This window comes from Pseudophryne corroboree, chromosome 11, assembly GCF_028390025.1.
Source record: "Pseudophryne corroboree isolate aPseCor3 chromosome 11, aPseCor3.hap2, whole genome shotgun sequence".
Taxonomy (NCBI): Eukaryota; Metazoa; Chordata; class Amphibia; order Anura; family Myobatrachidae; genus Pseudophryne; species Pseudophryne corroboree.
In genome coordinates, this window is record NC_086454.1 from 298050445 (window position 1) to 298077873 (window position 27429).

A 27429-nucleotide genomic window follows, 5' to 3' on the forward strand; every position below is an offset into this window, starting at 1 on the left:
AAGAAGACTTACCCGCAGTACCTGTGGAAACCAGGTCCGCGAGGCACTCCCCAAATAAAACTTCACCTTTGTAAGGCAAAGCATCCATATGTCTCTTTGAGTCAGCATCACCTGTCCATTGACAGGTCCACAGGGACCTTCTAGCAGAAACTGCCATGGCATTGGCTCTTGAACCCAAAAGCCCAATATCTCTCGCAGCCTCTCTCATATATAACGCTGCGTCCTTGATGTGCCCTAAGGTCAACAAAATACTATCTTTATCTAGGGTGTCAATGTCAGATGACAAGTTATCTGCCCAAGCTGTAATTGCGCTACCCACCCATGCCGACGCTACTGCAGGTCTGAGCAGGGCTCCCGTAGTCGCATAAATTGATTTTAAGGCTGTTTCCTGCCTGCGATCCGCAGGATCCTTTAGGGCCGCCGTGTCCGATGTCAAAGTCGACCAAAGTCTCATCAACCTAAACCCCAAAACACGGATAGTTAGAAAGGACCTAGGATATGCTACACTTGTAGGAAGGAAGGGCATTTTGCCAGGGATTGTAGGAGTAGTAGAACACATAGCCAATATAGACCCCTAGACAGAGAAAACAAGCCACGTTATTAAACACATAGACGGGATCAAGGGACATATAGTAAGGAATCACGATACAGTATAGAAAAACACAGATTCGGTTAATGGGAAGAACAGAATAAATGCAACTTTACCCTTTTGACAGAACTTACTGGGGTTAGGTGGAGGCCTCTAAACTTCTGCTTCTCTCTCTAGCAGAAGTGACCTCTAAATAACTTAACAGGAGTTTTGTTAGAGATGGTAAACATATTGAGCGCTCCCACCCAGGGAGCACAAAATATGTTAGATACCCATGAAGACTAATGTTGCATTTTCACTGTTTTAGATGCATGTCCATCACAGGTAGAGGAAATTATCTCAAAGATACCGGGTTCCCTATGAACTTAGAATGGACAAGACACTGGATTGATGGCTGGGATAGTCCCAGTAGAGATATAACACACATGGAATTTTTTTAAGGGGAACAGACCGATTAGGGAATCATTCCCCGTAGTGCCCAATCCAGATGTCAAACTTTGTAAAATCTTCTTTGCCTTTACAAACTTACCTGTTACTAAACTCTATGTGATTGGTTTTCAAAAGCTCCCTCTTCATCCTCTTGCGTTCACCGACAGGATTACAGTTCAAACGTCACAGGCCTACTCGGTCTTTTCAGAGTTCTGCCCAAACCCAGTATATCTCACCAGCATAGGGACACCAGTATCAGTGTGCCTGGCCATGCACAAAGGGTGGAGAATGGAAATACTGGTGAAGGGAGACTGTGCATAGATACCGATATACATGATGGTGTGACAGCCTGATGGTGAACGCAAATCTGACAAATTTTCTTTTTATTATTTCCCCTCTCTTTTCACTTTCCAAAGATGGTTCACTACACACAACAGTTAAACACATTGAAATGCAAGATTTATGTTCCCTACAGAAAGGTCGCTGACCCGGAAAGAACCCGTGACAAAGAGCAGAGTGTAGAGAACATCGTATCACTGGAGTGTCTGTTCCGGGAATGTTGAGAGGCAGTACTGTTGAGACGGCACCTGAGCGCGGAGAACAACAAGACCAGAGGCGGTTGTCGCACCAGTTTTTTTTTTATTTTCTCCATTTCCCACTACCCTCCTTCTCTTCTTCTTTTTCTCCCCCCCGCCTTCTTGTTTCCTTTTTCTCCCCTTAACAAGATGGACTTACCCCAAGAGACTGCGTTCCGGGTTTTCCTGTTGTTGACCAGGACAGTCTGTTTCGGTGAGGGTCCCAGAGAGGTCGAGAAAGGAACTGGAATGGGTTCTGATGGCCGGGGTGGATTTGTAGAATCTCAAGAGCAACACATCACTCGAGCAAAGGCGAGTATCAGAAAGCGATCTGGTAGTCAGGGAGCTCGGAGGCACTGTGAAGGGTTATTGGCTGAGGAAAATTGCATTTGTAAGAATTGTGAGAACATAGTCGAGGATGGGTGCATCCAGAGATGTCAGTCCAGCCTTAATATCAACATGGACTGTCATCCATTGAGTGATTACCACTCACTAGTGGGTAAGGTCTTAAACCAGACAGAATGCTGGGTGTGCTCACAAGTACCTCAAGGTCAGAGCAAGTCAGGATTAGTACCGTACCCTTTAACAATAGATGAGGTACTCGAATTACGGGGTGGAAGACCGGTGGACAAGAAATTCAATATTTCTAGGCCCCCTAGTTTGAAGCTCCACCAGTATCATGTAGATAGATCCTTATTATGTTTCAATATTTCCAATTACCGAAAACCGGGAAATTGGGAAGTGACATGGAATAACCAGACAATGGCATTTTCGCACAGAGCTGATAGGATACCCATAGACTCTGAACTTGTACGCCAAATAGCCAACAGTGGAAGGTATTTTCGGTATAGGTATACTCGAGGAAGCAAGACCATGTGGGTTGGAGAAGTATCACCAGGGTACTGTGCTCATATCATCCAGCCCGATACTTGTACTGAGCAGATGGGAGAACTAGGGATTGGGTTTTTCACTTGGAAAGTCTGTAATATGGTAATGTCATATTCTGTCCCCTATGTTCTTCCCGATGATGCCTATTTCATATGTGGGAGGAAGGCATATAAGTGGCTTGCCCCGAACTCAGAGGGATTATGTTATGTTGGAAGAGTGTTGCCAGAGGTCATGACCATAACCCATGATAAGATGAAAGATGTTCACCGCAGTGCTCAGGCTCCTTATACTCATACTCACTATGAACACATCGTCAAGAGACACCTCATAGAGAGGACAGAGCACGTAGCCTCTGATCTGATCCACAAATCCACTGGGATTCAATTCCTTCTCGCATTAGACATCACCCGTACTGCCAGAGGAATTATAAATTATAGGTATATCCATGCGCTAGCGAACTTGATAGATAATATCACTGAGATGTATGACGGCACCTTCAGGTATACGGGTAGGGAGTTACAAGCTTACAAGACGGAACTGATCCAGCACAGGATGGTCCTTAATTATATCACAGCCGTGACGGGTAGTTACTGTGTCACTTTGGCAACTCAATATGGTGTGAAGTGCTGTACGTATATTACAAACAGCACTGACAACCCCACAGAGATTATCGATCAAAAGATGGATGATATATTGCAGTTGAAGCGGGAGTTCCGGAGGAGACACAACCTTACCCTGACTGCTGTGGGTAATGAGCTGACCGGCTGGGTCTCATGGTTGAACCCACGAAATGGTTCTCAGGATTAGGAGAGTGGGCTCAAAATGTTATTATGAGTGTAGGGAAGTTTCTCCTTTGTATCCTGGGAGTCGTCATAATTATTGGCTTGATATTTAGGTGTGTTCGAATTCTGACGCGGCGCAAGCACGGCACAAATTTGATGGATCTATGTAGCGAGGGCATTGTTATAGCAGCAGATTTAATTTACGACCCATCCATAGAGACAGTGTTATGATAAGGATTGCAAATGAATTCCATGGCCTGTTTCTTTCACCCGTTTTTCCTTTGTCTCCCCCTCTGCCCAGATACACCCATCCGGAAAAGACATCAGCCCTACCCAAGAATGTTTATGAAAATGTTATGTGAACGTATTTTAGATATGTGTCTTATCTTCATCTCTAAAACCTCCAGTTAATGACACACATAGTCGACAGGTGATATCCACATATACTAGCACTCACATATGTTCCCCCTCCATGTATCATCAAGTAAATGTGCACCCCATTTGTTGGAACAAGAAGCCGAAAGGAGCTCGTAGTGTTTGTCGGTCCACTTACAGACCCTTAATACGGGATAAGAAGGATTTAATGTATACTTCGCAATACCTCGAAGCTTATCTAAAACATATATGGCACAATGATACATGCCCCTCAGACATGGATTCATACATACATGCTTTTTTACTATCCCACTAGGTCATACATTTCCCACCTACAACTCTCCTCCGACCATCCAATCGTCTGTAGATATTGTATTGATATTTTTCTGTTTAGTGATTAGATAGTGGCAGTTATTGGTGACTGCCAAAGGGTGGACTGTCAAAGTCGAAAAATATTGAATAACACACAGCACGTATAAACTGCACACACATGCCCACTGCGTGTGCACTTGTTCTGCAGTGCATGCAGATGTACACACTTTGCGTATGGTCGCTCCCGCGGTCCTGCGCATCGGCGCGTGGTATGGGTATTTACGGCAGAGTTTGTGTACGCATGGAGGGCCATCAGAACACATTACATATTTAATCCAAATAGTGCACTATGTACACATAGTCTCCTTGCACCACATCAGAAAGTTATAGCTGTTTAAATGGTTGCAGAACAAAGGGATTCACCTTTACAGGATAAGAGGGGACAGACTAAGGTTATAAGGTGGTATTTGGTATCCAGCTGTAGGGTATTTTAAGGGAAACATTCCGGTGTTGGTCTGCGGAAGATCGCATGTTCCTGCGGATAGTTATGTGCAGAAGCAGAATATAGATATAAACTGTATTTACTGTATATTATGTATGCGGCGGGAATCCAGAGGAGACCACCCACAAGAGCAGTTGAAAAAGACATCGCCTACCTTTTCAAATCAACCTATGACCTCTCCTGTACTGTAAAGGTGCATCCCTGTGTCCAATGGACAAAGGGATTACAGTATCCATTGTATTGCTTTTGGAAGACTTGTATAACTAAAGCCTGCTGCAGAGCGGCCAGACACAAGACTCACAACGTTATCTATTTGATTACGGAGGACTGGACCAGGAAGCGCACGCGAATATTCTCACGTATGTACATTGACTGTAGCCATTATTCTGTTATATATATTGTCTTGTATTGTAGTGTATAATTTGTATTGTAAACCCCCTTTCAGAAATAATCCACTGTGGTGTCGGAACCCAGCGGTTAATCACAATTGGTGTCGTGTGCTCATTGCCCTGCTAAGGTTTAAAGTGTAAAAGCATCACACTGCATTGCTGCATAAGGTTTAAAGTGTAATAGCATCTCACTGCATTGCTGCATAAGGTTTAAAGTGTAATAGCATCTCACTGCATTGCTGCATAAGGTTTAAAGTGTAATAGCATCTCACTGCATTGCTGCATAAGGTTTAAAGTGTAATAGCATCTCACTGCATTGCTGCATAAGGTTTAGAGTGTAATATCATTGCATCGCATTACTGTGAAGGTTTAAAGTGTATCTCTGGGTGTGTATGCGCTGCGAGTACTTTGTACCGTCAGCGCGGCGTGTGTACTCAAAGTCCGTACACTACGGAACCCTTTTACGCTAATACAGTAAAAGGTGCGTAGTGTGAATTAAGTATAGCGGCCACAGCGGCTAAAGGTGTAAAGTGTATTTAAGGTGTGTTTAAGGTATAGCTTTTATTCCTGTAAAGATAATCGACATTATCACCGGGGACGGTAGTGCCACCTTTTTGGACAAGCGCGTCAAGGCCTTGTCCACCGTGGGCGAGGATTCCCACCGTACCCTGTCCTGTGAGGGGAAGGGATACGCCATAATAATTCTCTTGGGAACCTGCAGTCTCTTGTCTGGAGTTTCCCAAGCCTTTTCAAATAAAGCGTTCAGCTCATGAGATGGGGAAACGTTACCTCAGGTTTCTTTTCATTAAACATGCAGACCCTCGTGTCAGGGACAGAGGGGTCCTCTGTGATATGCAAAACATCTTTTATTGCAATAATCATATATTGAATACTCTTGGCCACTCTTGGGTGCAACCTTGCATCATCATAGTCGACACTGGAGTCGGAATCCGTGTCGGTATCAGTGTCTGCTATCTGGGAAAAGGGACGTTTATGGGAGCATGAAGGGTCTTGTGACACAGTAACAGCCATTGTTGACTCCCTGCTTTTTCCTTGGACTCTGCTTTGTCCAATCTCTTATGAAATAAAGCCACATTAGCATTTAAAACATTCCACATGTCCAACCAATCAGGTGTCGGCTGTGCCAACTGAGACACCACCACCATCTGCTCTGCTTCCTCCGTAGACGAGCCTTCTGCCTCAGACATGTCGACACACACGTACTGACACCCCCACACACACTGGGATATATGAATATGGGGACAGACCCACAATAAGGCCCTTTGGAGAGACAGAGAGAGAGTATGCCAGCACACACTAGATACTGAAACAAAGTCCCAGCCTGTACAGCGCTTTATATATAGAATTAGCACCAAATAAATGTGCCACCCCTCGTTTTTGCCCCCTGTTACTTGTTCAGCAGGGGAGCGTCCGGGAGCAGCTTCTCTGCAGCATGCTGTGGAGAAAATGGCGCTGGTTAGCGCTGGAAGATCAAGCTCCGCCCCCTCAACGGCGGGCTTCGGTCCCGCTATTTTTATTATACTGGCAGGGGATTTATTATATACTGCCTCCGCAGTATCTATATACGTGTGCCAGTCTTATGTGAGGTAAAAATTGCTGCCCAGGGCGCCCCCCTGCGCCCTGCACCCTTGCTGTGCCTGTGTGTGTTGTGGGAGCAATGGCGCGCAGTGCAACCGCTGCGCGGTACCTCATGAAGATCTGAAGTCTTCTGCCGCCTTTGAAGTCTTCTTGCTTCCTATACTTACCCGGCTTCAATCTTCCGGCTCTGTGAGGAGGATGGTGGCGCGGCTCTGGGACGAACAGCAAGGACGACACCTGTGTTCCGACCCTCTGGAGCTAATGGTGTCCAGTAGCCTAAGAAGCAGAGCCTATCAGTCCAGGAAAGTGGGGCTGCTTCTCTCCCCTCCGTCCCACGATGTAGGAAGCCTGTTGCCAACAGTGCTCCCTGAAAATAAAAAACCTAACAAAAGTCTTTTCAGAGAAACTCAGGAGAGCTCCCCTGTAATGCACCCAGTCTCCTCTGGGCACAGGATCTAACTGAGGTCTGGAGGAGGGGCATAGAGGGAGGAGCCAGTGCACACCCATCTAAAGTCTTAGAGTGCCCATGTCTCCTGCGGAGCCCGTCTATACCCCCACGGTCCTTACGGAGTCCGCTGGCATCCTCAAGGACGTAAGAGAAATGGTAATATACGGGAGAATTTTTTCACAGAAAGGGAGAGAGCAATGGTATAGTCTCCCAGCAGTAACCTAATTCAGGAATGCATGAGCCAAGCATGCAGGAGCTCTGGCTGTGTGGTGCTCTCTCTCTGCTCCTGTGGCAGCACTAGCTCGTTCAGCAGCTATAGGAGGAATACAAACCTGAGAGCACTGTGCACTGTCATCTTGTACACATGCGAGAACCAGGTCCATTGAGAACAGTGAGGGGTCTGGGCATAGGCGTAGGTATCGTGGGTGCAGGGAGTGCGGTTGCTACGGGGCCCTGGTCACCTCCAGGGCCCGGCCCTCCCCCTGCACCTGGATATGCTGCCTTTAGAGACCTGTGACCCGTGTCTTCTCCTATAACACCGGCAGGCTCCGTGTCTCTCCATGCTCACTGATGCTGGGAGGAGCCATGCTAAGCAATGCCATGCCGCGGCTCCTCAGCATCAGAGAGAACGGGGAGACAGCCATCCGTAACACTGACAGCAGATGTGCCTGCAGCAGGAGCAGCACACTGCTGATAGAGGAGAAGACACGGGGCACAGGAGGTGAGTGCCCGCCCGTACAGTCGTAATCATGAGAGGTGGGTGAGTACACAGAGAATACATTGCACCGAAGTTCTGGCCCACTTCTCTGCGATCAGGTCAAGAAGCGGGACCAGTCACATAATGCAACAGGTTGTTTTTTGTTCTGTTTTTTTGGGGGGTGGGAATGGGGGACGGTGAAGAAAAATGTGCTATGGGGCCCCACTAGTCATAGCTACACCCCGGGTCCTGGGTACTTGAAGGAGTGTGTGTGTGGGGGGGGTAGGAATCATGGCCCTCATTCCGAGTTGTTCGCTCGCTAGCTGCTTTTAGCAGCATTGCACACGCTAGGCCGCCGCCCTCTGGGAGTGTATCTCAGCTTAGCAGAATTGCAAACGAAAGATTAGCAGAACTGCTACTAAATATTTCCCTGCAGTTTCTGAGTAGCTCCAGACCTACTCACAGATTGCAATCACCTAAGTCAGTTTAGTTCCTGGTTTAATGTCACAAACACGCCCTGCGTTTGGCCAGCCACTCCCCCGTTTCTCCAGCCACTCCTGCGTTTTTCCCTGGCACGCCTGCATTTTTTAGCACACTCCCTGAAAACGACCAGTTACCTCCCAGAAACGCCCCTTTCCTGTCAATCACTCACCAATCAGCAGTGCGACTGAAAAGCGCCGCACGAACACCAGCAAATCTACTACGTTTTGTGTTAAATAACATAGCGCAAGCGCGCTGCGTACCATGCGCATGCGCATTTTCCATCTAATCGCTGTGTTGCGAAAAACGGCAACGAGCGAACAACTCGGAATGACCACCCAGGTGTAATCACTCCCTTTTAAAAAATAAAATAAAACTATGCATTGTGCTTCTCGCTGGGAGGGGGGGGGGTTGATTCGTCCCCCTTGGCCAGGTGGCAGATTCGAGGGAGTTGATCAGTGCGATCACCGACCCCCCCCCCCTCCCCCTCCATAACACATGCAGGGAGAGTGAGGATTCCAGGAGCAGCAGCAGCCTCCCTGGTCCCTCCACAGCCCAGCAAACAGCAGCCTGTGCTGGGCTGGTGAGAGAGACTGCTGCAGCTGTCTCCTCTCTCCCTACCCAATGTGCCACTGACCCGGGCCATGCCTTTCCAAATGTCCTGGACCTGTGTAAGTAGTACCCACTCTCCCCCACTTCTCGGAACCCCTGGTGAGAACTAGTCCTGTGTCTATTCGTCTGTCCTCCACATCGGGGACTTGGCTCAGATTATGCACAGAGGCCACAGGGCCTTTAGCTACAACCACACTGGCCATTAATGGGCATGCAGAGTAACATACAGCACCCCCTGGTGGGGGGATGGGCTCCTATATATCACAGTAATTGCAATTCAGATTGATGATCTGCCAATATCACCAGCTAACCATTAAGTGTAGGTCACTGTGAATGGTGGTGGGAATGACAGGCAGAAGCTGAAATTCATCCTGTGCGCATTATTGATTTTCTTACTTTCCAGCAGCCACTTATGTTATTAGAGCAGAGAGCTGACATGCTGTCTGCAAACTCAGGGGCGGTTCTAGGGGCGGGCAAGCAGGTCTACCACCCAGGGCGCTGCAGTCTGAGGACACAGCTGCCATCACTCCACTGGTGCCTGCTCTAGCCGCCCACCACCATGGCTTACTGTGAAAGGTTGCCTACTACTACTACTACTACTACTACGAACCATAAACTACTATGGGCATTATATGTGTAATGGGCACAACTACTATGGGCACTATATGTGTAAGGGGCACAAATACTATGGGCACTATGGGGGTCATTCCGAGTTGTTCGCTCATTGCCGATTTTCGCAACGGAGCGATTAAGGCAAAAATGTGCATGCGCATGGTACGCAAGTATTTTAGCACAAAACTTAGTAGATTTACTCACGTCCGAACTAAGAATTTTCATCGTTGAAGTGATCGGAGTTTGATTGACAGGAAGTGGGTGTTTCTGGGCGGAAACTGGCCGTTTTCTGGGAGTGTGCGGAAAAACGCAGGCGTGTCAGGGAAAAACGCGGGAGTGTCTGGAGAAACGGGGGAGTGGCTGGCCGAACGCAGGGCGTGTTTGTGACGTCAAACCAGGAACGAAACGGCCTGAGCTAATCGCAATCTGTGAGTAGGTCTGGAGCTACTCAGAAACTGCTAAGAATTTTCTATTCGCAATTCTGCTAATCTTTCGTTCGCAATTCTGCTAAGCTAAGATACACTCCCAGAGGGCGGCGGCCTAGCGTGTGCAATGCTGCTAAAATCTGCTAGCGAGCGAACAACTCGGAATGACCCGGAATGACAGCATAACTACTGTGGGCATTATATGCTGAGTAGGAAATTCAGGGGGTGAGGGGGGTGCAGGCCCTGAGAGGCTAGCAGAGAGTGCGAAAACCAGGGGTTAAACAAGGGATATATAGTGGTTTTTAAAAAATTTGGATGAACAAGTAAATAGTTAAATACAGCTGCTTCCATAGCGGCTCTACTGTGGTGTAACAGGTATAATGGGCTCTACCATGGTATAATGTGTATAAGCGGCTCTACTGTGGTGTAAGGTGTATAATGGGCTCTACCATGGTATAATGTGTATAAGCGGCTCTACTGTGGTGTAAGGTGTATAATGGGCTCTACCATGGTATAATGTGTATAAGCGGCTCTACTGTGGTGTAACGTGTATAATGGGCTCTACCATGGTATAATGGGCGGGATGTACTAATGTACATCGCCGCCCATCGCCGCCCTGCGCCATGATGCTGATCGCATATGTACTAACATATGCGATCAGCATTGCAGAGGACAGCTCTTCCGATAAGAGCTGTCCTCTGCGATGCGCAGCGGCAGCCTGACTTCCGGGATTCGGCCCCAGAAGTCAGTCTGCGCATGCGCGGGGTGACGGGGGCGGCCGCAGGGCATGCTGGGAGGGATCCGATCGGATCCCTCACACAGCGCCGCGGAGAGAAGCCCATAGGCTTCTATGGACGTACGCCAGCTAAAGCTGGCGTACCCCACCGCGGCGCTGTCCTGCCGGCCGGGGGTTAGTACATCCGGAAAATGCGGTAAACAGGGAGTTTACCGCATTTTCCGCTTAGTACATCCCGCCCCCTGTCTATAAGCGGCTCTACTGTGGTGTAAGGTGTATAATGGGCTCTTCCATAGCATAATGTGTATAAGCGGCTCTACTGTGGTGTAAGGTGTATAAGAGCCCCTGTACTGTGGTGTAACGTGTATAATGGGCTCTACCATGGCATAATGTGTATAAGCGGCTCTACTGTGGTGTAATGTGTATAAGAGCCCCTGTACTGTGGTGTAAAGTGTATAATGGGCTCTACCATGGTATAATGGGTATAAGCGGCTCTACTGTGGTGTAATGTGTATAATGGGCTGTACCATGGCATACTACGTGTGTAAGTCGGTGAAGGGGATGCAGGCCCTGAGAGACTAGCAGGCAGTGAGAAAACAAGGGGTTGAGCAAGGGATATATAGTGTTTTTAAAATATTTGACATGAAAAAGTAAATAGTTAAACACAGCTGCTTCCATAGTGGCTCTACTGTGGTGTAAGGTGTATAATGGGCTCTACCATGGCATAATGTGTATAAGCGGCTCTACTGTGGTGTAAGGTGTATAAGCGGCTCTACCATGGCATAATGTGTATAAGCGGCTCTACTGAGTCTAGTATACGGCTGGATAGCCATCGGCTGGTAGTGCTTCCATAGAAGTGCTGACATAAAAGTGTTATTATAAAAATAGCGTTATACCTGCGTTAAACCGAAGGAAAACAGAAGGGAGACATCAACACACCAACTGTACCACAAATGGTCTGCCTTAATGCCTCAAAAGTATGTAATTCATCTTATGCGTATTATCCGTTTTTAAAAACCTATGAAAAGTCATCCCCAATCTGCTCTCTACAGTTCTCTCTTATGCAAACTCATGTATGTTTTTTGATGTAATGATTTCTTGTAATTGTCATTGCATGTGTGGGGAAGTTGCTCGGTGAAACAGTTAATTATTGCATACTGACTGGTGTTTACCTCCTTTGAACATTTGCCCATTGTGGTCAGGTGTACTATATCTTTATATTTAGTAAGGTGTAGTCATGGTGTAAAGGACAGAGTATGATTACTGATTAGTAAAAGAAAACAAATACTGAGCAACATCCCCAAACAGGTAATTTCAACTTTAAACTTGTCATTTATTTTGTACGCTCTGGACATGGCTACTAATAACAAATGCACAGACAAAATTCTTAAAGCTATGTCTTCAAATGCTAGGAGCTTAGGAGACAAAATTCCAGAGCTAATTGCGATAATGACAAGGGATAACCTGGATTTTGTGGCAATTACAGAGTCTTGGTGCAATGAGAATCATGACTGGGACATAGCTATACCAGGATACAATTTATTTAGGAAGGATAGAATAGGAAGAATAGGAGGAGGGGTAGCAATGTATGTGAAAAAAAGCATAAATGCTACTTTAATACAAAATATTGAAGCCAAAACTGAGGACCTTTGGGTCACCATAGAAACCGGGAAGAAGGACATTATTCGCATTGGGGTGATCTATAGACCACCAGGCCAGGGGCAGGATTTGGACTGGAACCTATTGTCGGACATCTCTAAAATGGTTTTAAAGGGAGAAGTCATAATCATGGGAGACTTTAATTTACCTGATGTAAATTGGGAGGGGTCTTTTGCAAGTTCAGCTATAAGTGGCAAATTTCTACATTCCTTACAGGGAGCATCTCTCAAGCAATTGGTGAGGGAGCCCACTCGCAAAGACTCAATCTACATTTGATTCTTACAAATAGTGATAGGATATCTGATATATATGTGGGTGAGCACCTGGGATCCAGTGATCATCAAGCAGTATGGTTTAGTATAAAGACAGGATCCAACTCCTGTCACACAAAAACAAAGGTGATTTTAGAAATGCTGACTTTGCAAAAATGGGGAGATGTTTAAGTGATTCATTGGCAGACTGGAGGAACTTGGAAGGAGTGCAGGAGAGGTGGAAAAAACTGAAAAGTGCAATACTAAGTGCAACAGACCTTTGTATCAAAATGGTTAGGAAAAGCACCAGGAAAAGGAAGCCAGTGTGGTTCACAAAAGAAGTATCAACTAGTGTGAAAGCAAAAAAGATGGCTTTTAGGAAATACACACAGACTCAAAATAATAACGACAAAGAGGTGTATCTGGACAGACGGAAGGATGCTAAGAAAGTGATCAGACGTGCAAAGGCAGAAGCTGAGGAGAAAATGGCCCAGTCAGTAGGTAAAGGGGGCAAAACTTTTTTTAAGTATATAAGTGAAAGGAGAAAATCAAATGGAGGAATAATAAGACTTAAGACAGAGAGTGAGCATTTGGTGGAGGGAGACAAGGCAATAGCAGATCACCTAAATAATTATTTTTGCTCAGTATTTACTACAGAAGAAGGGATGGGGCCACAGTTAAGTTGCAAGGACATTCATAAAAATAAGGTAGATGAAAATACATTTACAGAGGAGAAAGTCCTAACAGAACTTTCAAAACTAAAAGTGGATAAATCAATGGGACCAGATGAGATACACCCAAGGTTACTCAAAGAGCTAAAAGATGTGCTGGTTACACCTTTGACAGAATTATTTAACCAGTCACTAAATACAGGTGCTATTCCAGAGGACTGGAAAAGAGCAAATGTAGTTCCACTGCACAAAAGTGGAAGCAAGGAAGAAGCAAGTAACTACAGACCAGTAAGCCTTACATCAGTAGTAGGGAAAGTAATGGAAAAACTATTACAAGAAAGAGTAGTGGAATATCTTAAATCAAACAACTTACAGGATCTAAAACAGCATGGATTTACTGGTGGGAGATCATGCCAAACAAATCTTATTGACTTTTTTGACTCTGTGACGAAAATAATAGATCAAGGGGGAGCTGTAGATGTAGCATATCTAGACTTTAATAAGGCATTTGACACTGTCCCACATCGCAGACTGCTAAATAAACTTGAAAGCGTGGGGGTGGATTATAAATCAGTTAAATGGATAAGAGCCTGGTTGCAGGATAGGAAACAGACAGTCGTAGTTAATGGAGTGCAATCTATGGAGGGAAATGTTACCAGTGGAGTACCCCAGGGATCTGTACTTGGTCCAGTTCTCTTTAATATCTTTGTTGGTGACATTGCAGATGGTATTGAAGGGAAGATATGCCTTTTTGCAGATGATACAAAGATATGCAACAGGGTAGACACACCGGGAGGGGTAAAACAAATGATTGATGACCTAGATAGGCTTGAGTACATAATTATGAGTATTATGGCATTATGTGTCATCGGGTTATTATTGTTGTGAGCCATCTTTTCAGAGGCTCCGCTGTTATCATGCTGTTAACTGGGTTCAGATCACAGGTTGTACAGTGTGATTGGTGTGGCTGGTATGAGTCTTACCCGGGATTCAAAATCCTTCCTTATTGTGTACGCTCGTCCGGGCACAGTGTCCTGGCTGGGGCTTGGAGGGGGGTCATGGGGGGAGGAGCCAGTGCACACCACCTGATCCTAGGGCTTTTACTTTTGTGCCCTGTCTCCTGCGGAGATAGGGGACGAAAGGACTGAGGCTGAAAAGACGGTGTCTTTTTCTGCAGAGATGTGACTTAGGGTAAAAACGGTGGATTTTCCAGCAGTTGCCGTGGCCACCAGGTCCGATGGACCGACCCCAAATAACTCCTCCCCTTTATACGGCAATACTTCTTTGTGCCGTTTGGAATCTGCATCACCTGACCACTGTCGTGTCCATAAACATCTTCGCACTTACTCTTGATGCCAGAGTGCAAATATCCCTCTGTGCATCTCGTATATATAGAAATGCATCCTTTAAATGCTCTATAGTCAATAAAATACTGTCCCTGTCAAGGGTATCAATGTTTTTAGTCAGGGAATCCGACCAAGCCACCCCAGCTCTGCACATCCAGGCTGAGGCGATCGCTGGTCGCAGTATAACACCAGTATGTGTGTATATACTTCTTAGGATATTTTCCAGCCTCCTATCAGTTGGCTCCTTGAGGACGGCCCTATCTGGAGACGGTACCGCCACTTGTTTTGATAAGCGTGTGAGCGCCTTATCCACCCTAAGGGGTGTTTCCCAACGCGCCCTAACTTCTGGCGGGAAAGGGTATACCGCCAATAATTTTCTATCGGGGGAAACCCACGCATCATCACACACTTCATTTAATTTATCTGATTCAGGAAAAACTACAGGTAGTTTTTTCACACCCCACATAATACCCTTTTTTGTGGTACTTGTAGTATCAGAAATATGTAACACCTCCTTCATTGCCCTTAACAAGTAACGTGTGGCCCTAAAGGAAAATACGTTTGTTTCTCCACCGTCGACACTGAAATCAGTGTCCGTGTCTGTGTCTGTAAATGGGCGTTTTAAAGCCCCTGACGGTGTTTGAGACGCCTGGACAGGTACTATTTTGTTTGCCGACCGTCTCTGTTGACATTATCACGTAATTCTTTGAATAAGCCATCCATTCCGGTGTCGACTCCCTAGAGAGTGACATCACCATTACAGGCAATTGCTCCGCCTCCTCACCAACATCGTCCTCATACATGTCGACACACACGTACCGACACACAGCACACACACAGGGAATGCTCTGATAGAGGACAGGACCCCAGTAGCCCTTTGGGGAGACAGAGGGAGAGTTTGCCAGCACACACCAAAAACGCTATAATTATACAGGGACAACCTTTATATAAGTGTTTTTCCCTTATAGCATTTTAATATATATAGTCATATCGCCAAATAAGTGCCCCCCCTCTCTGTTTTAACCCTGTTTCTGTAGTGCAGTGCAGGGGAGAGCCTGGGAGCCTTCCCACCAGCATTTCTGTGAGGGAAAATGGCGCTGTGTGCTGAGGAGAATAGGCCCCGCCCCCTTTTCGGCGGGCTTCTTCTCCCGTTTTTCTGAGACCTGGCAGGGGTTAAATACATCCATATAGCCCCCAGGGGCTATATGTGATGTATTTTTAGCCAGAAATAAGGTACTATCATTGCTGCCCAGGGCGCCCCCCCCAGCGCCCTGCACCCTCAGTGACCGCTGCTATGAAGTGTGCTGACAACAATGGCGCACAGCTGCAGTGCTGTGCGCTACCTTATGAAGACTGAAAAGTCTTCTGCCGCCGGTTTCTGGACCTCTTCACTTTTCGGCATCTGCAAGGGGGTCGGCGGCGCGGCTCCGGGACGAACCCCAGGGTGAGACCTGTGTTCCGACTCCCTCTGGAGCTAATGGTGTCCAGTAGCCTAAGAAGCCAATCCATCCTGCACGCAGGTGAGTTCACTTCTCTCCCCTAAGTCCCTCGATGCAGTGAGCCTGTTGCCAGCAGGACTCACTGAAAATAAAAAACCTAACAAAACTTTTACTCTAAGCAGCTCTTTAGGAGAGCCACCTAGATTGCACCCTTCTCGGCCGGGCACAAAAATCTAACTGAGGCTTGGAGGAGGGTCATAGGGGGAGGAGCCAGTGCACACCACCTGATCCTAAAGCTTTTACTTTTGTGCCCTGTCTCCTGCGGAGCCGCTAATCCCCATGGTCCTGACGGAGTCCCCAGCATCCACTTAGGACGTCAGAGAAAAATGCAAAATCATGCACTTGGGTCTCAAAAACCCAAAGGCTAAATATAGTATCAAGGGTACTATAATGGAAACTACTGAGGAGGAAAGAGATTTAGGAGTCACTATTTCAAGTGACTTGAAGGCAGGAAAGCAATGCAACAAAGCAATGAGAAAGGCAAGTCAGATGCTTGGTTGCATAGGGAGAGGAATCAGTAGCAGGAAAAAAGAAGTGATAATGCCACTGTATAGGTCATTGGTACGGCCCCATCTGGAATACTGTGTCCAGTTCTGGAGACCCTTTTAATTTAAACATGCTTGGGACAGGCATATGAATATCCTTACAAAGAATTAAGGTTAAAAAAGGGTTGAGATTGCCTAAAGGATAAAATAAAAAAGGGGCAGACTAGATGGGCCAAGTGGTTCTTATCTGCCGTCAAATTCTATGTTTCTATGTTACTGTGGTGTAAGGTGTATAAGCGGCTCTACTGTGGTGTAAGGTGTATAAGCGGCTCTACTGTGGTGTAAGGTGTATAAGCGGCTCTACTGTGGTGTAAGGTGTAAGGTGTATAAGCGGCTCTACTGTGGTGTAACATGTATAAGCAATTCTTCTGCCTGCACCTCCTGGCGTGACAAAAACGTGGATTCGGACTATGAGGCCGTGCCCCCTCCTGACAAGACCACTCCCCTTTAGCCGGTGTGATTACTAGCACCGGGGGGAGGACACCAGGGAAGAGGGGCACCAGGGGAGGGGGGAAGGGGGGGGGTTGACGCCAAGGGAACTTTCATCCTGAGCTCCACAAGGCCTAGAACCTGCCCTGTGCACATTAACATATCCCATCTCCCACGTGATTTTAATGTGTCACAGGCGGCTAATAGCAGGAGTGTTGGTTTCCGTAGCAGTCAGGTGCCTCGGACTCATTTCTGCTTGGGCGGGTTACCTGTAATTGTACAGAGGCCGTGTATTAGTGTAATTAGTGTTCCCATCACACAAATTATTACTGTGTGCAATTGTAATGTATTCCCCGAAACCCCCCCATGTTTTATACTTAACATTTATGTAAGTGTGGAAACAAATCCATAACCTTTGTGTATCTTACATACTGTAAGTAGAACCATTATTATTTTTTTATTTATATGATGCAATAAGTGTTGGTAGCACCGTATAGAGGCCCTCATTCCGAGTTGATCGGTCGCAAGGCAAATTTAGCAGAGTTACACACGCTAAGCCGCCGCCTACTGGGAGTGTATCTTAGCATCTTAAAATTGCGAACGATGTAATCGCAATATTGCGATTACAAACTACTTAGCAGTTTTAGAGTAGCTCCACACTTACTCTGCCTGTGCGATCAGTTCAGTGCTTGTCGTTCCTGGTTTGACGTCACAAACACACCCAGCGTTCGCCCAGACACTCCCCCGTTTCTCCGGCCACTCCTGCGTTTTTTCCGGAAACGGTAGCGTTTTCAGCCACACGCCCATAAAACGCCGTGTTTCCGCCCAGTAACACCCATTTCCTGTCAATCACATTACGATCGCCGGAGCGAGGAAAAAGCCGTGAGTAAAAATACTATCTTCATAGCAAAGATACTTGGCGCAGTCGCAATGCGAATATTGCGCATGCGCACTAAGCGGAATTTCACTGCGATGCGATGAAAAATACCGAGCGAACGACTCGGAATGAGGGCCAGAGAGAATAACAATTATACGCACAAACAATAAATATAAAAAGGTTCAAACAGACAGCACAAGGGAAGGGGGGGAGGGGGGGGGGATGGAGCATTTACTGCAAGGTATTTAGACAATGAAGTGAGTGACAATAATACATCTAGATACACTCTATGGCATTTTTTTCGTTGATCTGACAAATACTGTAGGCCCATTGTTCTGCTATTGGAAGGTCCCGATGTCTGTGCTACACACTGAGCGATCTGTTTTTATTTGCGATTTTCTGCCACACCACACTGAATGCGCAAATGTCAGCCACAAGAGGATGAGGTAGTCAGGATAAACCACAGGAAATGTGCTCAGATGCCCACACACTGCACGATGGGGGTCATTCCGAGTTGTTCGCTAGCTGCCGTTGTTCGCTGTGTAGCGATCAGTGAAAAAAACGGCTAATCGGCGCATGCGTATGCACCGCAATGCACACGTGCGTCGTACGAGTACGAAGTCCTTTGTGGTTTTGCACTGGTTCTAGCGACGATCCAATCGCACAGCCAATCGCAAGGAGATTGACAGGAGGTGGGAGTTTCTGGGTGTCAACTGACTGGAAAAACGCAGGCGTGGCTGGGCGTTTGCAGGGCGGGTATATGATGTCATTACCGTGTCACTCATCGCAGCAATCATCGCACAGGATAAGTAACTAGAGGGCTGGTCTTGTTTTGCACAAAATGTGTTTGCAGGCGCTCTGCTGCACAGGCGTTCACACTCCTGCAAAGCGAAAATACACTCCCCCGTGGGCGGCGACTATGCGTTTACACGGCTGCTAAAAGCTGCTAGCGAGCGATCAACGCGGAATGACCCCCGATATCAGGATTGTGCCCGATATCAAGACTGACCCAATGGATATTCGAAGCCGGGTGTTTCTGTTACCTTTTATTCAGCCTTTGGCCAAAACCCTCATGCCTACACACTACACAATTACACCAGGCAATTACCCCAGTCCTTGTATAGTGTGTAACTAGCAATGCAGTAACACGTCCACTCAGAGGCGAAATCCAGCCATTCTCTAATGCTTGCACCACTCTGCAGATCCTTACACGTGCACCAGTATCCTATAGGGATCAAATCAATGCCCAGATTTATCAAGTGATAATGTGCCAACCAATCAGCTGCTAAGTGTCATTTTTCAAACACAGCCTGTAACATGGCAGTTAAGAGCTGATTGGCTGGTACTTTATCACCGTGCTATTTATCACTCTCCAAGGCTTGATAAATCTGGGCCCAAGTTACTTACTCTCCATCTCAATGCATTCAAGCACTGTTTCCCTTTCCATCAAATTACTTTCACCCAGGGCCGACTTATCAGAATTGTAGGCCCTGGGCAAAGCAATGCCCTGTGACCCCTACTCATCCATTCACATGGGAGGCATTCAAGTTGCCGGCTGCTGGGATCCCGACGGTCAGGATACCGATGCCGGAATCCCGACACCCGGTGATATACCGGCGGTCGGAATCCACGCCCGGAATCCCTACTCAGCTGGTGGTCCACGCCACCGCCCGAGGGGGAATGTAACGGTCGCAGCCAGGCCCGAAGTATGGGGACACGCTGCACTTGCCACCGGTATTCTGTCTGTTGGGATCCCGGTGTTGGTCTTCTGACCACCAGGATCCCGACAGCTGGGATATCATACTGAATCTATTCACAAGAATCAACTATAAAAAAATATAACATGTCAGTTATGTGCATAGGACAATCCACATGTAAGGGAGGGCAAAGCTAATCGTCAGAATACACACCAAGAACTCTCACAATTTCTGAAACATAGATCAGACGAGGGCGCCTCCTAGTGCAGTAACAAGTGGAAACACCAATTGTGCAAAATATATAATTAAACCATACCAAAAATATGAGAAAATGGATCCATACCATAAACTGAATGAAATATAAACAAGAACACATAGCGTAATCCTGCTTACACATATATCATGAAAGACATACAACATTGCATGTATAATGAATAAAAGCTGGATACCTTATCTGAACTGACAACAGCTAACCAGCGGATAACATCCAATGCGTTTCGTCACGACGGAGCTATGTCCTGTCACTCACACTCATTGTGTTATAATCTGGAAGAGGCGCAGTTCAGCAGCTCCTGCTGGGGATAGCTATAGTGGCTGTAATAAGTCTCCTGGCCATGGCCACAGGATCGTTAAGCAGGGCTGCAGATAAGAAATAATATGCAAATTATTACATTATCAATTGGGGCCTATGGATTAGTATGGTGCAGACTGTAATGATTTGCAATTGAGCAGAATTTACCATGAGACATACCAGCCAACTGTCACTATTACATACAAACAGTTACAGGGGGTGGTGCTTAAGGGGTAGTGGGTGGAGCTTCACTGTAAAGTTTATAGTAATATTGTCTAAACTAATCAGCAGTAAAATTCATGGAAATACAGATACTCAGGAGCTGGTTTTCTCCGTGCCAGTAAGAAATATGGCCGCCTGACTGTCAGGGCAGGTCGGCCATTTTGCTATGGCAGTTAGAAAACCCCAGCTCACAGTGGCATCAGTGCCATTTCTGTGGTGGAAGCACTTGTTGCTGATGCTTTAGTCTGGTCTCGGAAGAGCGACCTAGTTTGTTTTTTACAACTAGTATAAAACTTCCGGCATTATTTCCCATTGTTCAGAGCACTATAATATCTGTGCTTTTCCTGAACATTTTTTTTATTTTATTTTTTATTTTGTGGATTTATTGAACATCTGGAGATGAGCGGCAGACGGGAGCTAAGGCGGCTCCTGGAGGACCAGAGGAGCTGGAGCCGTCTCGGAGATCATGGTAAGTGAGATTTTTGGGCCAGTGATTCCAATCTAAGGGGCAGATTTATCAAAGATTGGAGAGAGATGAAGTACCAAGCAATCAGCTACCAACTGTCATTAAAAGTGACAGGAGCTGACTGTCTGGTACTTTATCTCTCCCCACTTTACCTTTCTACAAGCTGTGATAAATCTCCCCCTATGTCCTCTCAGCCTGTGTGGCATGCGGGCGGCAGTTGGAGTTAGCGGCACGTTACCTATATGTTCTGCCTTTTACACTTTGTGGGAGATTCATGAAAGCTTGGAGAGAGATAACAAGGTCTATGTATTTAAGACTTGGGCCCAAATGTATTAAGCCTTAACAAGAGATAAAGTTGAGATGCACAAGGAGTGATAAATGACCAACCAACCAGCTCCTGTCTTTTTTCAAACACAGCGTGTGACTTGGCAGTTAGGAAGCTGATTGGCTGGTACTTTATCTCCATACACTTTATCCCAGGCTTTATACTTAGACCCCACTGTACCAACCAATCAGCTCTTAATGGTCATTTTACAGACAGAGGGGGAGATGTACTAAATCTTAGAGTGATATAGTGGATAGAGATAAAGTACCAGCCAATCAGCCATGTTACAGGCTGGGTTTGAATGATGACAGGACCTGATTGGCTGCTACTTTATCTCTCTCCAAACACTGATAACTATCACCCCAATGCTATGTTACCCTGTGTAGCATGCGGGTAGCACTTGGAGATGTGGCCCCCATACATCAGCAAGAAATGAGGGCAATTTGGCATTTTGCAGAGGATTGTGTATACAAAGTATACAATACATGTGGTTCACAGATCGCAGATTCTGACCAGTGATTGGTAAATCAGGTTGATTTTTCACAGATGAATTAAAGCTGTAGATTGCTGGTTTATGGTAACAATCAGCAGATTTGCAGACCATTACTAGTAACGGTGAGCCTTTCAAGATTCAGCGGATCTGTATTTGCTGAAAATTATCTGCAAATCACTGAGCAATATGTGTAATGAATGGGAGCAGATTGGGGGATGTTTAACCACTTAACTGACATTTTTTTCCCTTTAAAACCATTGATAGCGTTATTTTTCTTTAATTTTTTTATTAATATAGTTTAAAAAGTTTTTATTTCAATATTATATTATGCACATCTGCAGAAAGGATCTCCTTGTCACAAACTAAGGGACACAGGGGGTAATTCCAAGTTGATCGCAGCAGGATTTTTTTTAGCAATTGGGCAAAACCATGTGCACTGCAGCGGAGGCAGGTATAACATGTGCAGATAGAGTTAGATTTGTGTGGGTTATTTTATTTCTGTGCAGGGTAAACACTGGCTGCTTTATTTTTACACTGCAAATTAGATTGCAGATTGAACACACCACACCCAAATCTAACTCTCTCTGCACATGTTATATCTGCCTCCCCTGCAGTGCACATAGTTTTGCCTAACTGCTAAAAAATTTCCTGCTGCGATCAACTTGGAATTACCCCCACAGTGGGGTGGCGCGATCGCATGTGATCTGACCATGCCAGTTAAGTGGTTAAATGTGGGGGGGGGGACACAATCACTGAATCCCATTTTGTGCTTATGTACTGTATTTGGGCTTTAATTTTATACATACATATATACAGGTTGAGTATCCCTTATCCATTGTCCGTATTTTGGAATAATTGCATACCATGATGAGATATCATGGTGATGGGACCTAAATCTAACCACAGAATGCATTTATGTTACATATACACCTTATACACAGAGGGGTAAATTTACTAAGCTGGGAGATCTATTTAAGATGGGATGTTGCCCGTAGCAACCAATCAGATTCTACTTCTCATTTATCTAGCACCTTCTTGAAGATAATACCTGGAATCTGATTGGTTGCTATGGGCAACTTCCCATCTCAAATAGAACTCCCTTCTTAGTAAATTTACCCCACAGACTGAAGGTAATTTTAGCTAATATGTTTTATAACTTTGTGCATTAAACAAAGGGGTAGATTTACTAAGATGGGAGATCTATTTAAGATGGGATGTTGCCCATAGCACCCAATCAGATTCCAGGTATTATCTTCTGGAAGGTGCTAGATAAATGAGAAGTAGAATCTGATTGGTTGCTATGGGCAACATCCCATCCTAAATAGACCTCCCATCTTAGTAAATTTACCCCAAAGTGTGTGTACATTCACACAATTCATTTATGTTTCATATACACCTTATACACACAGCCTGAAGGTCATTTAATACAATATTTTTAATAACTTTGTGTATTAAACAACGTTTGTGTACATTGAGCCATCAAAAAACAAAGGTTTCACTATCTCAGTCTCACTCCAAAAAGTCTGTATTCCGGAATATTTGGATATGGGATACTAAACCTGTATATATATATATAGGGCCGGTCCAGGCCTACTAGCACCCTGAGCGAGCAATTTTTGAAGTGCCCCGCCCCCCATGCGCGCTCCTGGAAAAGTGGCCATGGCCTTGCAATTTCATATTATCAAGCTGTAAATATATTTTCACACCCCCTCTACACACACACACAATTAGCAGCCTTATACATAACAGCCACAGTAGTGTTCCATACACATAATGTCTCCAGTATAGTTCCAGATACACATAATGTCTCCAGTATAGTTCCAGATACACATAATGTCTCCAGTATAGTGCCAGATACACATAATGTCTCCAGTATAGTTCCAGATACACATAATGTCTCTAGTATAGTTCCAGATACACATAATATATCCAGTATAGTGCCAGATACACATAATGACCCCAGTAGTGCAGTGCCAGATAGACATGATATGCCCCCCATCTTTGCCAGATATATATGGTATGCCCCCCAGCAGTGCCAGATACACATTATATGCCCCCCAGCAGTGCCAGATACACATGATATGCCCCCCAGCAGTGCCAGATACACTTGGTTTGCCCCCCCAGCAGTGCCAGATACACATGATATGCCCCCCAGCAGTGCCAGATACACATGATATGCCCCCCAGCAGTGCCAGAATCACTTAGTTTGCCCCCCCAGCAGTGCCAGATACACATGATATGCCCCCCAGCAGTGCCAGATACACATAATATGCCCCCCAGCAGTGCCAGATACACATGATATGCCCCCCAGCAGTACCAGATACACTTGGTTTGCCCCCCCAGCAGTGCCAGTTACACATGATATGCCCCGCAGCAGTGCCAGATACACATAATATGCCCCCCAGAAGTGCTAGATAGGGGTGAAGATAGAAATGAGGTTGGAGATTTAGGAGGGGCAGGAGTGGCTTTATATGCAATGGTGAGAAGTTTAAACTGCTAGAACAGTCACAGTGCACCATATGAGAAAGAAATACTCTTACGGCCGGGCTTACTTCAAGTGGGTTCACACTGCTCAGGACAGGAGGATCCAGTCTGGATGGTGCACTCTGCTGTTCGCCGCCTGCGCCGTCCGTGCCCTGGTGAGTGAAGTGGCACAGCAGCCAGTAGAACTAGTCTGGACTGGTCTGGTGAGTCCGGTCGTGTTCGGCGTGCGCGGGAAGGGACAGCAGCACTGCAGCAGCATCTGTCCCACAGCCTGCCTCCTAGCCTCTGTCTTGATTCCTAGCAGTGGCTGTGCCGACGAGGAGGAGTGTTGTGGGTGGGCCAAAGCTAAACTATGTGTGCGCTGTGCGGCGACGGCGTCTGAGCTGGAAAGTTTTGGGGTGGAAAGTGGAGTGTGAGCAGATAGTGGGGAGTCTACGGGGGTCCAGGTTTAGACGAAATGTCACCAGCAGCCATGAGAAGATGCAGGGTGAGATAGAGGACATGCCCGGATGAATTGTGGGTGTGAGGTGTTTCTGCTTATGTAGGCCTGAGAGTGCACTGGTGCAGGGAACAAAGCAGATCATGGGTGCAGACTAGTGAGGAGACGTAGTGATGGGGAACTAATGAAGATGGAGAAATAGGATGCTGACAGCGGAGGTCAGTGGGCAGCTGAACAGAGATGGACACAGCCAGATCGGTCCAAAGTGACATAATGTCTCAGAGTTCACAAAATCACCAAGTCATTGTATGATCTAAGGGGTTTCTCATACTCAGCCCTCAGGTGCGCTGACAGGTCACATGCTGCAGACCCCTGGCTGGGGCACAGGTGGGCTCATCACTCGCTGTATCTGTCATGTTTCAAAAGTTGCAGCATATTCATTCATTCCTAACTGAGTCTAGGGAGCCATATGGGGTCTGGAAAACATGACCTGTTAGGGGTCCTGAGGACTAAGTTTAAGAAACACTGACCAGAACTATTAAAGCTCAGTCCTCAGCATTTTTTTTAATTTAAAGACTAGTTCCATTTTTTCATGTTTCTTAATAAGTGTTTTTCCCGTTCCGCTATCCACTCACTGTATACAGTTCCTTACAGGCTAGGCCCGACTCTCCCACAGCCCTCGCACCCTTATTCCCATCTCTACCCCCATTAATGCAGCCTCACATCTAGCCCAATCTCCACTCTGAGCTGCACTCGACCCGCTGGTGCCTTCTCATTTACTTTCCCTCCGACCACTCATAGATGTTAGAGGGGCTTCTTGGGATACTTATGGTGGTTCTATCTGAAAATAACAGGGTTCTGGTCTGCGACTCATAGTCTGAATGTTACACTCACTGGTATTACTATACCCTACTCCGCTGCAGACACACACAATAGTTACTCACTTATGCAGATAACTGTACTGTTGCTGACCATTAGAAACAACCAGAGGAACCTCCCTTCTCTGCTCTACTCAACACTGTTTGGAAAATCTACACCTCAAGTACATTTCTAGCATCCTGCCTGAGCACCCTAGCCAGTTTGGAAATATTTTGGCACCTTGAGTTTGTCACAACGGGGCCTCCTCCACTATATCCCCTGCTTAGGTCTCATATTTTATCACTTTCTTAATGATTTGTCATGCCAGCACTCCCCCTTCCTTCTCCCTTCCTGCCTGTACCCTTACTAACACTCTCTTCTTTCTCCCTTTCCTCCATTCCCCTCCTTATTACCTTTCATTTCCCCTCTTGTCACTTTTGCTGTCTCCCTATATCGCTTCTGTTTAGTGCAGCTCCCCTCAGGCCTTGTTTTACCTGCATTATTCTGTGTCTCTGTTATTTTCTTACTGGAACACCTAGAGATCCATTCTCCCAATGACAGCGGCTCCTTATTGGTTCCTTCTTTGCTTAATGCTGTACTATTGCTCTTAATGTTTTTTTTTCTTCAAAATAAAATAAAAAAAATAATTTACAAAAACATAACTACAATAAATGAAACAAGTCTTATTCTGACAGTCTCTTACAGTGTAACATTATCAATGATATACTAAAATGTTATTGTAACTCAAGTTATTGATCAACAATTGATTGGTCCATGTTATCTATAGGTAATTATTATGGCTACTATATAAGGTATATCTTTTCAGATGATTCACCCCCAACCGTTTTTGAGGAGAGGCTGCGGTCCGAGCGCCGAAGAGGTGCAATAACTCGTCAGAACACCCAGGAATATCTATCAAGAGGAGAAACATCCGCTCATCTACAGACACCTCAGAGGGAGCACAGACACCGAAGCCGCTCTCCTCTTCCTGCTCCTGAGACAGCACCAAGAGGAAGACCAAGTCCAGATCCTCTCCCTGGTCCAAGTCATCTACATCCAGCCTCTCAGCAGCCAGCGGAGAATGAGCAGAATGTCTCGGCCACTCTGCAAGAGGCCATCATGCAGAATATCGAAGCCTTGGTGGAAGCTAACGATGGGCAGAATCTCCAGGCCATGTTGGAAGAGAGCTTCAGACAGAACATGCCAGCATTGGTGGAGGAGATGAATAGGCAGAATCTCCAGTCCTTGACGGTGGATGTCAGCTATTTCCCATTTACCATTATTGCAGAGGATGAAGCAAGACAATCGTGTGTTATCTGTCTAATGGAGTACGAAGCTGGGGAACGAGTGTCTGTCCTGCCCTGCAGCCACAAGTATCATCCAAGCTGCATATCAGAGTGGTATGAAACAAATTCCAGCTGTCCCCTGTGCCGCAGTGAGTGTACCCCAAGGCGGATCCGGTGTCAGATCTCCTGAATACGGTAAGATGAAGATCTAAATCACCATCACCAACGGTTATCTGTGGAGAGTATACTACTGTATCACATGGTTACTCACATCGGGAATCACTTCCTATTGGAGCGCTGGACCCAGTGCCCATATAAATGGAATCGGATTGCCCTGGAGCTGCACAGATAGAGTGAGTGACATCTGTTTGTATTATAATTCATCACGGTGCAGCATTGGAATAGTTTATTCATTTTGCCAGCCTGATGTATTTTATTCAGTGGCAAACGCAGGATTTTCATGGGGGGGGGGGGGGGGGGTTTCTGTATAATATCTCCTATATATTAGCCCAAGTCTTTGATTCTGTGCCTTTCCGTAACGCTGGGCGGAGTCACAGTGGTGGGTGGAGTTAGCAGCTCCTGCCCTGTATCAGCACACCACTAGGAGAACGGAGCAGCAGCCACAGAATCCACCCACCCTCCCCAGCCACCAGTGCATGGACGCCCCACAGAGCCAGGTAACCACGGACACCCCAATGCCACCCGCACCACACACCTCCAAACCCCCTCTCCACCAACTCCCACATCCAGCCATGAACGGCCCACCCACCCCCCATCCCAACGCCTGCATAACTCACCACACTGCCCAGCCTAACCCCACACCCAGTGGCAGGGACACGCACCATGGCCGCACCGCACTGC

At 46.3% G+C, this 27429-nt stretch overlaps 2 protein-coding genes across 2 annotated transcripts in view; one reads left to right on the forward strand and one right to left on the reverse strand.

Annotated features, from left to right (window-relative positions):
• The window catches only part of DPEP1 (dipeptidase 1), a 337534-nt gene extending 311643 nt beyond the window's left edge, over positions 1–25891 (reverse strand). Inside the window, exons 1-2 of the mRNA XM_063945503.1 lie at positions 25777–25891; positions 19874–20063 (exon numbers count right to left, since the gene is read on the reverse strand). The gene's annotated coding sequence lies outside the window, so the exon portion shown is untranslated. The remainder of the gene's footprint in view (positions 1–19873; positions 20064–25776) is intronic.
• Positions 20216–27022, forward strand: LOC134969507 (RING finger protein 44-like). Its single transcript, XM_063945505.1, has 2 exons — positions 20216–20686; positions 26109–27022. Exons 1-2 carry the CDS (start codon positions 20617–20619, stop codon positions 26756–26758), a joined length of 720 nt encoding a protein of 239 aa, XP_063801575.1. The 5' UTR covers positions 20216–20616; the 3' UTR covers positions 26759–27022.
• The last annotated feature ends 407 nt before the right edge of the window (positions 27023–27429 follow it).